At 41.2% G+C, this 12,241-nt stretch overlaps 1 protein-coding gene across 4 annotated transcripts in view; it reads right to left on the bottom strand.

Annotated features, from left to right (window-relative positions):
- Window positions 1–12,241, bottom strand: part of Sptbn1 (spectrin beta, non-erythrocytic 1) — a 162,586-nt gene that overhangs the window by 40,924 nt on the left and 109,421 nt on the right. For all 4 annotated transcript variants that reach the window (XM_036200976.1, XM_036200977.1, XM_036200978.1 and 1 more), the window contains 9 exons: window positions 12,090–12,181; window positions 10,156–10,236; window positions 9,692–9,807; window positions 6,995–7,107; window positions 6,150–6,337; window positions 4,456–4,573; window positions 3,085–3,243; window positions 2,157–2,459; window positions 418–571 (listed from right to left, as the gene is read on the bottom strand). In XM_036200976.1, the coding sequence (XP_036056869.1) occupies window positions 418–571; window positions 2,157–2,459; window positions 3,085–3,243; window positions 4,456–4,573; window positions 6,150–6,337; window positions 6,995–7,107; window positions 9,692–9,807; window positions 10,156–10,236; window positions 12,090–12,181 (1,324 nt within the window). The remainder of the gene's footprint in view (window positions 1–417; window positions 572–2,156; window positions 2,460–3,084; window positions 3,244–4,455; window positions 4,574–6,149; window positions 6,338–6,994; window positions 7,108–9,691; window positions 9,808–10,155; window positions 10,237–12,089; window positions 12,182–12,241) is intronic.

Below are 12,241 nucleotides of genomic sequence, written 5' to 3'. Positions count from 1 at the left end.
TGGCAATTCATGTTATAGCTGTGTTTACTTGGTTCTTAAGAAGCAAGGCCCAACAATCCTTCTAAACAGCATGTGACCAGGTGTCAAAGCTGTGAGCCCCTGGAGTAGTCATAGTAGGCTGTTAGTATACATCTTTATTGATTATACACTGGCAGCATTTTCCCTGCTAGATGCCAAAGTTCTCAAAACCAAGCAGCATTTTGAGTATTTAAGGAAAATGTGTCTATTTCAGAAAAAGAGACAGTGCCAAATATTAAAAAACAAACAAACAAAACCCACTGTGCTGCACACATTATAACCTGGAAGCAAAATTCCTCCCAGAAACCTACAATGGTGTAGTCACTTACAAGTCCTGTTGCCACACATAAGGTTTGTACTCCATTGTCGAGGAGATAATTTAGGACAGTCCATTCTTACCTTCCCCATCTGCTGCAAATTTCTGGGCAGAGGCATTCACACCTCTTACACGCTCTGCTTGGATTGCAATGTCTGCTTCAACCAAGGCATGCTTCTGTAACAAGTCTTCTACACCAAGCAGGTGTTTGCCGTAGTCTTGAGATAGCAACAGCACCTGTGCACCAAGGGCAACCGAAATGACACCTGTAACTACAGCTTGATTTCAGTGTACCATCACCTTTGAGCAAGCAGATTCAGCATTCTTGATGTACCTTCCCTCTGGCTTGCCAATGGCCATCTTTGGACAAGACAATGCCAAGTAAGTCAGAAAAAAACAAACAGGCGATCTATATCAGGAGAGGTACAATAACTAAGGACCATCCACCTTGGCAAAAACAAATGAAATTCACATTAAAAAGCACAGAACAGAAAGGGGATACTCCCGCAGGAGCTTATTGTCATGTTCCTATGCTAGCTATGTAATCAATAGGAGTGTCCACTTAAAAGCTTATACACATCTTTAACCAGTAAGGAGACCACGGCCAGGTGCCACATCTATAACCAACAAGGAGACCACGGCCAGGTGCCACATCTTTAACCAACAAGGAGACAACAGTCAGGTGCCACATTTATAACCGGTAAGGAGACCATGGCCAGGTGCCACATCTTTAGCCAGTAAGGAGACTATGGTTAGGTACCACATCATCATGCCAATTTTTCTCCCATCTACCATTTCACATCACCCCCACATAAAATTTCTATTTTTTTCTTAAGATTTCTCAGAAAACTATATTAACTGAATTATAGCATGTATATTATGATTTATAAAATGAAAATCACTTTTTTGCTAAACTTTATGAACATTTCTTTTTTAAAAGGTCAAAGATCAAACCTTAGAACACTGTAAGTGTGGGATGACAGCAGAGGGAATTGATAGTTATCAGCTGACCCTGTCCCTCTGTCACCACAGCGTAAGAGGTAAGACACAGGTGAAGACTGACATTCAGTAACCAAGATCTCTGATGTAAGGAGCGCAGTATTCTGAGAGAAAAGAGAACTGTCTAAACACTATTCTCTTCTATTCTCAAGGATAAAAGCCTTTCAGCTCAAGAACTGCCAAATAAAGATGGCGCTCTACGGTTTGCATCAGAAGATACCAAGAGGCACAAGGCTGTGGGGCTGTGGTGCAATGGCATGACGTTAGGCTCAGAACTGCCAGCAATGGAGTTTGAGAAAGCACAAAGCAGCAAGGCAACCCAGCCTCCTACCAACCTGCACCGTTTTGCCACACTCCCACCTTCTCAAGCATTAGCTCCATAAGAAGATGAAGAGGGGTTGTTCAAAGCAGATAAAGCAAAACAGCATTAAAGATCTGAATTTTGGCTTCCTAGCTCATGGCTTGAGCTTACCACCACCCTTTCATCTGCATACATAGTCCTCAACAGTACTACTAGTTCACAGAAAGACCAAGTTAACAGTGAAGGAAAAAAAAAAAAATCACAATTTGTTCTCTACACTGGAATATATTTAAGATAGATCTAAGTCACTGCAACAGATCTTGGCTATGAAGTGATCTTGGCTATGAAGTGGTCTCTGTTACAACTTTTCCACAGGGCTCATTTCATTTAGCTTGTGAGCTTGTAAGCAACATAGCCTCACTCTGGCTTTGTAAAGGGCCCAGTGCATGAATGACTTCCACAAAGAAAAGGTCTGGCTGAATCAGCTCTGGCCTCCTCTACTTTCTTTTAATCAAGTGTTACCTTCATTTCATCCATCCAGTCCATAATGTAAAGCATTTCCTGGAATATCTTTTGCAGCCCCAGGTTCATCTCCAGGCGCTGCCTCCTGGCCCTGAGCAATTCCAGCAAGTATTCCCAGAGCCGGATGACATTGTCCTTCCTGGCTGTAATACGCTTGATGTCATGGTAGTTCTCTGCTTCAAGTTCCCTGGCTACAGCCACCACAGCCTGAACACGTTCTTCATATGCGGCGATGTCTGTCTCAATGGCCTCATGTTTTTTGGTGGCGGCCTCAACTGCGGGAAGGTCAAATCCAAAGTTGTCCTACAGAGAAATACAATGAAAAGAATTGTAAGGGGTGGGATTTGGGGGTGAGGCAGACAGACACGGTACACAAGCCAACTCTGCCATTGGAGTCTCCTACTTCATTGGTTTTTCACTTCCCTAGGATCCTTAAAAACTCCTGGCTGAGTTCAAATGTCTTCCTAACAACAAACACACCAACAACTTCTCACTTTACAGACAGGCCTGGCTCATATCCAGTACCTGACTTAAGACACTGATACAGGTAGGAATTTGTCAAGCCTAGGGAATAAAAGCTGCTTTCGTATTTCATGACCAGTCTCACTGCCTTGTGGGGCTGGCTGGTCAAATGTTGAGGGAAAAGAGCAAGGGAAAGTTTTAAAGCTTCCATGAATGTGAATGACTCACACACTCAATGGCTCTGAACAAACTGCTCAAGCTCCTTCCAAGTCTAAGATAAGTTAGACAGACAGACAAGAAAGAGTATCAGAAATTTTAAACATCCTCCTTGTGGGAAATAAAAAGTTACTGGCCAGTAGTAACTTCACAACACTGGAGATTGGTAAGTGATGTCCTAGGCCTCTTGGGGAGGGCCAGTGTTTCTTGGCTACTTCAGAAAAACTTGTGTTAGTGATTTGGACAGAACCTGAGACACCAGACGCTGGTTTTCGCTCAGCCATGTCTCCCTCATAGCTGCCTTGCGATCGAATCTGCGGGCAAGCTGTTCCAGTTTTTCCTGCCTTATGAGCTCATTGCGCAGAGCCAGCTCCCGCTCGTGTTCTGCTTTTTCCAGTCTTTCCCAGGCCTGCAGAAGTGGGGAGAGAAAAAATAAAAATCTGGTTTCCGGCAGTGTCCAAGAAACCATCCTTGGCTATAGCAGCAGCTGAGTATTGTTAAAAGGATCAAAGAATTTGAAAGATTAATCCTGTTTCTATCCTTGAGAAAAAGATATTTTTCTCTCTCAACATAGCCTTATGGGAACATTCCCTTATCAAAGCCAAAAAGATACTGTGTCATAAGCTTGGGAAACAAAACAGTTTGAGGATAAGGAGCAATACAACTATAACTTCTAAATAACTGTGATCTTAAAGAAATAAATTGATGTTCCTTAGGGTAAACATATTAGAAATCTCTTATTCACTCCATCCATCCACTCTTATTCATGCCACATTTTAAAAATTCAACTTTTCTTTCAAAATTCTGACTGACTGTCCATATTAAATTAATTCCTGAAAATGTCTTACTTCATGTTTTTAAAAAAATTCCAAACATCAAATGCTCAAAGGATTCTGTGTGCAAATGAACAGAGTTCTAGATTTTTCTAATTTTCTTCCTTCCTTCCTTCCTTCCTCCCTTCCTTCCTTCCTTTTTTTTTTTGTTTTTTGAGACAGGGTTTCTCTGTGTAGCTTTGCATCTTTCCTGGAACTCACTTTGTAGACCAGGCTGACCTTGAACTCACAAAGATCCTCCTGCCTCTGCCTCCCAAGTGCTGGGATTAAAGGCATGCACCACCACTGTCCAGCGATTTTTCTAATTTTCATTTGGGTATAATACACACAGTACAAGTCTATACTTGTAGGCATACTGTGCACAACAATGGATATAGTTGGTCTGAGAGCTTCTCTGATGGAGGCAAACAGCATCTAAAGCCCATGACCTGCAGAGATTCCAAGCATGTAGAATCAAGCTTCCAGTTTCTCTCTCTGTCATGTAAAGGTGTTTGAGTTGACTGCTTCACACAGATGAGGGATTAAACTGAGTATTTGGGTAAAAAGGTAAACCCTGAGCCAAGGCTGCTAACAAAGTTGTGTTGACAAAGTCTTAACACCGTCTGCAGAGCTCCAGTGGACTGACCTACCACAATTCTTTGCTGGACCCTCTGCTATCCTTGGCATCAACAGCAAGGGTTGCTGGGAGTGACCCTTGCACTCTCCTACACTACTAAATCATCAAGCAGAGAGAACCTGAAGCCTGCTAGATGGAAGAACCAAAACATGACCACATGGGTTAGCTTCACCTTGTTGATATCAGAGATGAGCTTCCCTTCTCGGGGCATGTAGACCTTCTGGTTATTAGCTCTCATCTTGCTCTGAATTGTGAAAAGCAGCACCTCCAAATTCCCCTTCTCAGTAAACCTGAGTAGAGAAAAACCAGCCATAATCATTACTGTACCTTGTCCTTTCAAGAATGAAAATTCATTTCTTACTAGAGAAAAACCAATTTCATACAGTCATGAAATCCATCTATCTCTGGTCTGATTTATGTAAAGCTTGTATTAGTGAGACAGCAATATGTCAGGCAACTGGTCCTTATGAACTATGGAACTGCGGCATCATTTTGTGGCTGTTTTTATATTTGAGGACACCGAGGGCACAAAGTTAATCACCTAGATCAGTGGTTCTCAACCTGTGGGCTGCAACCCCTCCAGGGTTGAAGGACCCTTTCCCAGGGGTTGCCATATCACATATCCTGCATATCAAGTATTTACGATTAATGACAGTAGCAAAAATGTAGTTATGAAGTAGCAATGAGAATAATTTTACGGCTGGGGTCATCACAACATGAACTGTATTAAAGGGTCACAGCATTAGGAAGGCTGAGAACCGCTGCCCCAAGACAATGGATTTACTTCATTCAGAGACAGAGAGAGAGAGAGAGAGAGAGAGAAAGAGAGAAATAGAGAAGGGTGGGTGAACAAAAAAGCAATAATTATTTCAAATATCTAAGCTAAATTTTCAGTGGGTTTCAAAGACCTCCCTCACCAAAGAATTCACAACTGAATTTTCAGAAGAAATAAAAAGGAGTTTGGTAATCAACAAGAGATAAAGTCCATAATCCTTACTTAATAATTATATTAAAATACTAAACTTAAAAATTACATGTGAGGGTTTGGAGAGCGGATTCAGCAGGTTAAGAGAACTTGCTGTGCACACCTAAGGAGCAGAGCTCAGCTCTCTAGCACCTGCATTAAACGCTGGCACAGCTACACTGATCGGACAGCAGGAGGGCAACTGTGACACAGGAAAGTGAATAAAGCAGAGCGACAGAGCAGGACACCAGACATTCTCCCCTGGCCTCGTGTACACAGATGTGCATTCCCGAACACACGTGTATGTACATCATACATGAAAAAGAAAAGAAAAGAAAAACCCAACTATTTTAGGTAGTATAACTTGATTTCAACTGTTATGCAATGGTTGCCTTTACCTAACACAATACTTGATAATAGGGTATTTTCTCAGACCCAGAGTTTTATAACATACACTGTATCACTAACTTTTCTTTTTTTTCTGAGACAAGATCTTGCTATGTAGTCCAAGTAAACCTGAACTCAGGATCCTCCAGATTCAGTGTTCCAAGTGCTGGAATTACAGGTACTTGCTACCACACCTGGCTTCACTGTGTTACTTTTCTAAAACCTAAAGTAGAATTTTAAAAAAGACTTTCAGTGCAGGAGTTTTGGAGAAGGGACTGAGGACTTGTATCATCCCTTAGGCTCTCACATATCCTGTGTTTCAATGGTACAGCCTACTACAAGAGCTCAGGAGAGACACAATGTATGAGAAGTCTCAGCAACCAGGACTCGGGCAAGGAGGAAAACAGGACACTGAGTTAACAGAAGAGATGATGGAAGTCAGAAAACAGGTGTCCTTTGGCTGCTGCCATCTCTCCTCCTACATTAATGACAATTCATAATAATCTGCCTCTTACTTAGGTGGTTTCTCCACTGTGCGGTAAGTGTTGAATGCCTGAAGCTGCTGCTGGACCCCAACCAGTGAATTAGCAAATTTGCGATTGTTCAGAATGATGATGGTTTGTTCAATCCACTCCAGGAGGTCAGAGGCAAGCGATTCATACTTCTCAATCATTTTCTCTGTTTCAATAGCATTATCAAGCACCTGTAACGAAAGGTCAGGAAACCAATACCCGGACGTCACCGGTCGAGGAAAAGGCACATGTGAAACATGCACACTAAATGACTGGCTTTCCCATAGTCTGTTCCTTGGCAGAGGCATTTTAACTTAAGTGCAAACAGGCACCCAGACCAGGTTTACTATCTGTGAGTAGTGACAGCTTAACTCAACTGAACTAGTTCTGAAGCCACCCGACCTCTAGGAAAGACTATGATGATTTCTGTAATTCCTAGAAACGCAAAGAGACATCTATCTGGTTTGGGGAGCAAAGAGAGGAACAAAACAAAATGAACAAACAAAACAGGAGAGGGGAACTTTGCCACTGAGATGAAAAGGACCTGAGACTGAGGCTTTTAAATTATGGTGAGTAGGATTTCATGAACATGGCAGAGCCAATTTAGACAGATATTCAATAGTCAATTTCCTGTAAAGAATGAGGAAAGAAGTTTGTGTCTGAAATTCCCTTTCTAATAGTAGATTTGTACTATTAATCTACTTCTTCTCATTACCCTTTGGGAAAACAAGGATTCTACTTCATTTCTGTCACTACTGAGTACTGCTTACTACTGGATGAAGGGCTCAGATGCAGAGCAGGGAGGTAACTGATGATGTGCACAAGTTACCACACTTGTGTAGGCTCACCTTCCCAATGCGCTTTCCTTCGACAGCCAAGGCCTTCATCTTAGAGAAGTAGTGGTAGTAGGTCACCACATATGTGATGATAGACTTCTCATCAGGGTGGTCCACGCTGATGTCTGCAACCACAGAGGACTTTGCTCACAGTGCTGCTCACCATGCAACCACGGGGCAGCAGAAGCAAGCTGGAGCAACTGTCTAACAGTACTAACAGCCCAGAGACTTTTATTCTTTGAAAATTCTGCCATCACATTATTAATTGCAGAATGCAGAAGAAGGCACACCACAGATTCATTCACCACATGAATATCCACAAAATGCCTTCTGCAGAAGGCATCTTTGTTTCCTCTCCTTACCCTCAACCCTAACACCAAATGGGGTTGTATAGTTAGACACTCCATCTCGCCCTATGGCACATTCTTCTCTGGACATCTTTGTCTCCTTTTACCCATAGTTAGTGACAGAATTCTTAATGTCATAGTTCAGGCCCTTCTGGTCACATAAACAAACCTGAAACAATGGCTTCCTCACTAGGCTTCTCTGTTCCCCACTCACTTAACCCAGGTGACCTTCCAGAAGCATGAACACAAAGGTGCCCTTCAGGGTGAGTGAAGCATGGTCCCTTCAACTCTTTTTGTCTTGCTTTAGCTTTTCTTCGTTTTTTCCCATCCTTCCTTTAAACATTTATCAGGTTTTTTCTAGGTCCCAAGCATCATTCCAAATGCTTCTTATTCCACAGAAAAATATGTCTCTTCACCATTTTTCATATGGGTCCTACTTTCTGATATTCCTGCATTCCTTACAACTAGCATTTGCCCGAAATGACCTTCTCTACCCAGATTCACTATCTGGCTCAAAAGCAGCTCAGGGGTTACATGGACACTTCTCATTCCTGTGGTAAAATTACTGTCTTCTTCCTGTCCTGGGACTTTGACGCACAATCTGTCTTCTGCAAGATATTATTATTTACTCATATATATGTCTTTTGCCTATGAGCCTATATCCTACTAGGTTGTCCTGTAAGTGGATGGTTAATGTGTACTCACTGAGTAAGGAAACACATGACTGAGAAAGACAAGTCACAAGAATGGTGATGTTGAGAGAAATACTTAAGCTAGGACAGATTAAAATAAGACATATAGAAGAAGTGTGTTTCCTAACAGCTCTGTCAGGTTCTTTTTCAATACACATTCCACATGTATCCTTATTTCTATTCTGTAAACAGCCCAGTGTTTTAAACATGAGAACCCCAGCCCCACTGTCATCGGCACCAATGAGACCAAGAGCCAGACTGCAGCTGGAGTTCCTACTGGACAGCTCCTGGGTCTCATCATCACCACCAACGTGCACACATACTGCATCCAATTTAGTAAACACAAAATGTTGATATACCTGAAAGGAGTAACAGGCAAAAAATCTCCAACTTGTCTAGGAATACATTTTAATTGATATCCCTTGGAACGCTGGACAACTACTGATTAAGGTCAAAACCACAGGAGATATCAGATGCTGTTTTTAGCTCCAGTCTTGTGAGCTGAGAAATATCAATCTCTGTTTTACATTGGTTGGTGATTAGAAAGATTAATGCATGAGTTAATAAAAAGTCCGTGTAAGAGGAGGAGGGGAAAAAAGAGGCTCATTGTAAAAATACAAAAGGCTAGACCTAAGGAGAACCTTCTCACAGCAAGGAGTGTTAATGAAGACTCATCATAGTTCAAGGAGTTTTAGCTTTCTGTTTACATCAAGAAATCACTTAATGGGTTATCTCAAAGATAACTGTATCTTGGCTTCTTGTAGTAAATCTTACACATTGGAGAAGAGCAAGAAATCAGTTTGGCTGCCTCATGACCTCAAGATGCCCTTGGAGAGTTCAATTTCTATATTTATAAGAACTTCAAAGAACTTTCACATACTCACATTTTTGTCCCTCTCTAATATTTGCTTACAGCAGAGAGAATCTATAAGCCATTAGCATTACAAACTAAATCATCTCATATTTTAAATATTTCTCAAAATTAGAAAAAGTTCTTTTGAAATCCCACATTGTACTGGGATCTAGAAATGGGGATTTTATAGGCTTCCCCAGAGAGGTCATCTTGGTCCTCTAAAGACAGGCTGTGGCTACTGCAGAGACCCAGATACTAGCGATCAGTTCCACACAGATGTGATATAGTCAGTCCTAAGAAAAACTGTGCTACTGTCTCATCTACTCACACATTCCCCTTCCTTATTTAAGCTCCAGCATCCTAAGAGTGCCCTTGTTCTCAATCTCCACTTACCCTCAGTGCACATTCCCATGAACATCGGTCAACAAGCATTCACTGAGTGCCTATGCTAGGCTGTCTCTGTGTACATGAGTGCCAACAACTTCCAGTGATACCCCACTGCTTGCTGGACAGTCAAAGGTTTGATATTTAGCCTGCAGAGTGAAGGCCAGGGTGTTCTCTACACCATTCCCATAGAAACCCTCAATCATCAGACTTGCCTTCTTTTCTGGTTTTTCACCTTTACTCATGCCCTCTCTCTCGAACCCATCTTTCAAAGCCTTGTCAAATGTAACCCACCCTACAAACCCCAAGTAACTGCCCTACTAGAAATTTAAAGCTCCTCTTCCTTTGATACTTCTCAAGGTGTGCTGCACATGTAAGAGCCCCCGCAACATAAGAAGCCTTTACATTAACCTTTCCTATCTTGGGTCCTCACCTTCAGGGTCCAACAGTTTAGTGAGGCCAAGGTGCTGCTCTGCCAGGTTAAACGCATTCTGCAGATTGTAGTGTGCGTTGGATTTCTTCAGTTTATCAAAATCTATCAGGTCAGGTCTATACAGAATGACAGTGGTACACAAAAGAACATTATACCTTGGAAATAATTCAAGTGTCTAATGAGACATGACAATAACACTTCGTGGAGTAAAATCACAGTATCTTATAATCATCAAGCAGTGATATCTGGCTTCTGAATACTAATCTTTAAAGTTTATCAGGCAAAGATAAACTTTATGAAAGATAATGGAGCGAACTCACACATTCTCTCCATATGAATGCAGGAATTTCCATTATGGCACAGTATCTGAGCCACAGATAGGAGATACAACTCATCCAGACCTGCTATAGAAAAACGGCAACATATCTATGCTTCTACCCTTACCTTGATTTCTTCAGACTTACCGGTGTTTGTGTATCAGTGCATTGAAGGCCATGCCATCCCTCCAGCTAGTGGTGAAATTGTGGATGTTGACATTGGGGTACCTGCCAAAAGAAAAAGCACAAGAGCAAAGCACAGAATTACCAAACAAAGGCTTATGCTTTGGCTAAATGGAAAAAAAAAAAAAAAAAAAAGCCTGTGTTCATTGTAAACTCAAGGTTATATATCAGTAAGGACAATTAAGTCTGAGCATATGTTCTTTTAAAATCAGCTTGCTATGAAGTAAAAATAAAATAGACAGTTGTGGGTCTTTACATCTGCTTGTTAATTCAATTCCATGAAAGATGTGAACTATGTTCTAAATCTAAACATCACTCTTACTCAGGAAAAAGTGACCATAATCTTGACATGTCCACAGCCTTTTGCTTCCTGTGACTTTGTAGTCCACCTGCCAGGGCTTCAGACCCATTTCATATCTGAATCATACACCACTGGATAAAACTGGCTAGGACTGCCTGGTCATATGAATACTCAGCTCTCTCTTTTACATACAGGGCTTAATTGATGTTTTCTGAATAAGAACGTCCATAGAAAACGTTTCTGTTTAAAACTGGCCTCAAGTGAATTAATACTCCGTATTAATTGCTAGTAACTTTGTATCTGTGGTTGCACAAAGTTTCATACTTGCTTTCATCTGCTTAAATTATAACAGTGGTTCTCAACCTGCTGGGTGGTCGCAAATCAGATATCCTGCATATCAGATATTTACATTACAACTCACAACAGTAGTAAAATTATAGTTATGAAGTAGCAACAAAAATAATTTAACGTGTGGAGGTCACCAGATCATGAAGAACTCTACTTAAAGGGTTGCAGCAGTAGGAAGGGCGAGAACCACTGGGCTATACATAAGCTCTTTATAGTTTTCATGCTGAACATTCACTGCTTACACCTATGGGTATGGCAGAGTTTTTTTCTTTTTGAAAGTTTTTACATTCATATATCTACCTGATTGGGTTGTTTCTTTTGGGAGGAAGAAGGTCAGAGGATACTTGTGGGAATGAGTTCTCTCACAGCATCATGTGGGTTCCCTAGGAGCTAACTCAGGTCATCAGGCTTGATAGTGAGTATGTTTATGGCAAGTATCACCAGCCCCAAGGTAAGGCAGTTTTGAGAACAACCAACTATATCTGATAAAGAATTGGTTCTCATTAAGAACCAAGAACTCTAAAATAATTTCATCAGCAACTTTACAGGATTAAAAGAAAATGTATTCATCTTTATGTATGTTTGTGTGAGTTTATAGCACCATGTGCATGAAGGTGTCCACAGAAGCTCAAAGGAGCTGGAGTTTCTGCAGTTTTGAGCCACCTGCTGTGGATGCTGGAAACAGAACCTGAGTCCTCTGGAAAAGTTGTGAGTGCTCTTAACTGCTGAGCCATTTTTCTAGATCCATTTTACAGGTTTAATATTAGCTAAAATCACAAAATGTCATTAAGTAACAGAAAGTTGCAGTGCTATACAAGTATCTTCAAATTGGGTATCAGTGAAAGAATTCAAGGAAAACCAGGGCAGGTTTACATAACAACTGCTTCTCAGTTTCCTGTGCAAATCTCCCTAAATGACAGAAATTAAAGGTGAAAACTCCCATGCATTTAAAAAAAGTATGTGGGTGTTATTCTTAGAAATGCTCCCAGAATTTTCTAATTTAAGATATAATGGTCTGTGGAGCTTCCCTGGTAAACAGAAAGAACTAAGGAAATATGACAATCTCCAAGTATAAATCAGAACTCCTTCCATTCTGACAGCCAGCTGAAATGTCAGTATATCAGCTGTTTACGTGTTCACAAGACTTCTCAACAGAAGCCTTGAAAAAGATACTTGTCAGCACCTTTGAGTGATGACCACAGAGGAACTTAATCCTGTGAGATGCCTAGTGCCCTTTGCGTTCACTCACCCAGCTGTCTTCATCTGGCACCACAGCAACAATGCATCCTTGGCAGACTTTTTCTCTTTGTTATCTTCTGTCTCTACACTGATATCCTGGATCTAAAGTTTAAAAAGAAATATTAAACCAACACCCAAGTCATTTTCCTGACAGCCACTGAG

This window comes from Onychomys torridus, chromosome 10 (assembly GCF_903995425.1).
Source record: "Onychomys torridus chromosome 10, mOncTor1.1, whole genome shotgun sequence".
Lineage (NCBI taxonomy): Eukaryota > Metazoa > Chordata > Mammalia > Rodentia > Cricetidae > Onychomys > Onychomys torridus.
The sequence above is the reverse complement of the archived record's forward strand: the minus strand, read 5'-3'. Positions and strand labels throughout refer to the sequence as shown.